The 3,120-nt window shown below is 33.4% G+C and overlaps 1 protein-coding gene across 1 annotated transcript; it reads left to right on the plus strand.

The window, feature by feature from the left end:
- The first annotated feature begins 1,570 nt into the window (after window positions 1-1,570).
- LOC135134630 (uncharacterized) lies at window positions 1,571-2,860 on the plus strand. The gene has a single exon (XM_064063356.1). It carries the CDS (start codon window positions 1,571-1,573, stop codon window positions 2,858-2,860), a length of 1,290 nt encoding a protein of 429 aa, XP_063919426.1.
- The last annotated feature ends 260 nt before the right edge of the window (window positions 2,861-3,120 follow it).

Raw genomic sequence — 3,120 nt, forward strand, 5'->3', positions numbered from 1 at the left:
GGACTGACAAAAATAGACCTAATTATAGTTCATTGGATAAAGGCAGCAACAAAACCAAAGCAAGGGGCGGCGCTGAAAAAGAAAGAGAGAGAAAAAAGCGAAGACTGATGGACGAAGCAAAAACTTGTAGGACGTTAACAAGCATGTTCCTAAAAACACCAGCTTCCGAAAATCAAAAATACAATTTTCCTTCGACCTCTAAGATCTGCGATTCTGCGATTATACAACCGCAGAACATCAAGAAGCTAATGAGACAGAACATGCTAAAATTATCAATTATATTCCTAGTGAATTGCGTTGTGAAAAAGATGAAAATATGGCGGCAAAAGAGAACACTCCAACTGAGAATTATTCGGATGATTACGACTTTTTTAAAAGACCGGACGTTATGGAACTGAATATGTTTTTTAATCATCATCCTGTCATCCCAAAAAATCAAATAGGATTGCCTTTTAAAGTTGGTAAGACTTTTAAACGCGAAAATGGAACTAATAGAGTATGGTTGACCTACAGTTTCTCGAAAAAAGCGTTATTTTGTTCAGTTTGTTTAGCTTTTGAAAGCAAAGAAAGAAATAGCTTTAACTCTAACTGCGGCATGGTGGATTGGAAACATGTTTACCAGCGAATTGAAGAACACGAACGAACTATTCTACACGGGAAAAATTGTGATGCATATTTTATGCACCTGAAGAATAAAACTATAGACAAGTTATTATACACAAGCGCAATCAGGAAGTGATCAACAATCGACAAATATTAAGTACTATTATCAACGTCATTAAATTTATAGGCAAGACAGGCCTTTCTTACAAAGGAAATATAAATGAGGCCGCATATTCATTAGAAAATGAAAATATTGACCATGGAAATTTTCTTGAAATAGTTTTATTAACATCCAAATATGACATAATTTTGAAAAAACATCTGGATGTAATCATCAAAGCCAGCAAAAGAGCTCATGAAAAAGGTAACACCCGAAGAACTGGAAATTTTTTAACATTCCTATCAAAGACTACAATAAATTCAATAATCTCTATTATAACTAAAATTATGAAAAAGAAAATGTCAGTGGAGATTTTAGAAGCCGAAATGTTTTCTGTTGAAATAGATTCTACGCAAGATATTTCCACAAAGGAGCAATGCTCGGTTGTTATAAGGTAAGATAGTGAAATTTTTATATATGTAGCATTAAACATTAACATTTTTGTATTTTTGCCAGATACGTTTACATGGGAAATATTATCGAACGATTATTTTCGCTAATTCGATGTACCGATACAACTGGAAAAGGTTTTCAGGCTCTTGTCTTAAATGTATTGGAAAGTAATGGCTTAAATCCTCAAAACTGTATTGCAAATTCGACAGACGGCGCGGCAAATATGCAGGGTGAATATAATGGTTTTTCTGCAAATATGCAAAACCTCAATTCAGACCATGTGCACATTTGGTGTTACAGTCACATCCTAAATCTAGTCCTGTGTGATATATATTGAATGCAAATTTAAAAGCTGCTTCACTTCTTTCTTTATTAAACTCGATATCTTCTTTCTTTAAAGAATCTTATTAACGTATGAACATTTGGGAGTCTAATAATTCTACTGATTCAAAACAAAGAAAGATTCAAAGTATTGGTGCAACCCGTTGGTGGGCTAAGGAACTGGCGCTTAAGAAAATATTTGGAGATTTTAATAAACCGGAAAACAGTTTATATGTTGTTGTTATTGATACTTTGGAAAAAATTGAAAAAAATGATAAAATTAACCCTGACACCAGGGTTACAGCTAAAAATCATAAGGATAATTTATTGAAATACGAAAATATAATCACTGCGCAAATATTTTTAAAGATTTTTAGTATAACTGGTCCTCTGTCAAGATATCTGCAAACTAGAGGATTAGATCTTCTTAAATGTAACCACATGTTAGAGACGACTATCGAACAACTGAGGTCTATACAGAGAGATTTTATCTCTATCCAGGAGGCTACAAACACATTTTTACGTTGGGCTAAATTAGAGTTAGAGTCAAAAAACATAGATGCAGATATACAGGAACATTTCACTAACGTACGTCGAAGATACGTAAAAAAATTTTATGAAGAAAAATCAATTGATGAGCAGCCACAATCTCCAGAAGAAAGATTTAAGATATCTACTTTTAACGTGTTGATGGACATTGCGGTTGAAGCCATGAATAATCGATTTTTAAAAAATATGGATATATGTAGGGATATGGCAATATTAGATCCCAATAATTTTGAAGAAATTTGTAACAAAAAAAGTTTGCCAGATAACTGCATGAAGTACTTGTCCGCGAAAATAATAAAATATAATTCGACTGCAACTTCTTCCCAGTTAAAAGAGGAGCTTTTAAGTTTTGCCTCAAATTGGGAGAAACTAAAATTAACTTTGGAGGATACGTACAAGACAAATTACGATCTAGATCTACATATCATTGAGGACGACTATGATGATGAGGATGGTATCGATACTGTAAATTTACCTAATTCTTCCGAAATTACGGATGTTAAACTGAAAAAAAATATTTGCAAGAGTTGCAAAAACTGTGCAATATGTTGCTACACTGTTATTTTGAAATATAACATGTTCCAGGGGGCATATTGTGCACTTGCGTATCAGTATCTCCTAACACTTCCAATAACTCAAGTGGAGTGTGAGAGATCGTTCTCGGTTCTGAAATATATTAAAAATAGATTAAGAAATAGATTAACAGATGACCGACTGGAATCTTTCGTCATCATGAATATGGAAAAATCCATTTTAAACACAGTTGATAATGAAGAAGTCATTAACAGTCTTGCGGCAGAGAGTAGTTTGTTAAAAAAAGCTTTAATATATTAGATTACATAGTTGTGAGTTCGATTTTGCTAATTTTTTGTGAAATATAGGTTTTATTTTTTGTGAAATGCATTTTTTTTTGTAAAGAGTGAATATCTTTTTCACATTACTCATGATTAATTATGTCTGACAAATATCGGTTTCTCCGCAACAAAAATAAAAAAATTACTTTTCAGTCTGGGCCGTACTTGTTATTTTCCCGGGCCGGAAGACTGTACCCCATCCGTCCCTGCCGGACAGGAGTCGCGGTGGCGCTGCGGCAA

Source organism: Zophobas morio, unplaced genomic scaffold, assembly GCF_036711695.1.
Source record: "Zophobas morio isolate AGI-343-1 ecotype UQ-CSIRO unplaced genomic scaffold, CSIRO_AGI_Zmor_V1 ptg000023l, whole genome shotgun sequence".
NCBI lineage: Eukaryota > Metazoa > Arthropoda > Insecta > Coleoptera > Tenebrionidae > Zophobas > Zophobas morio.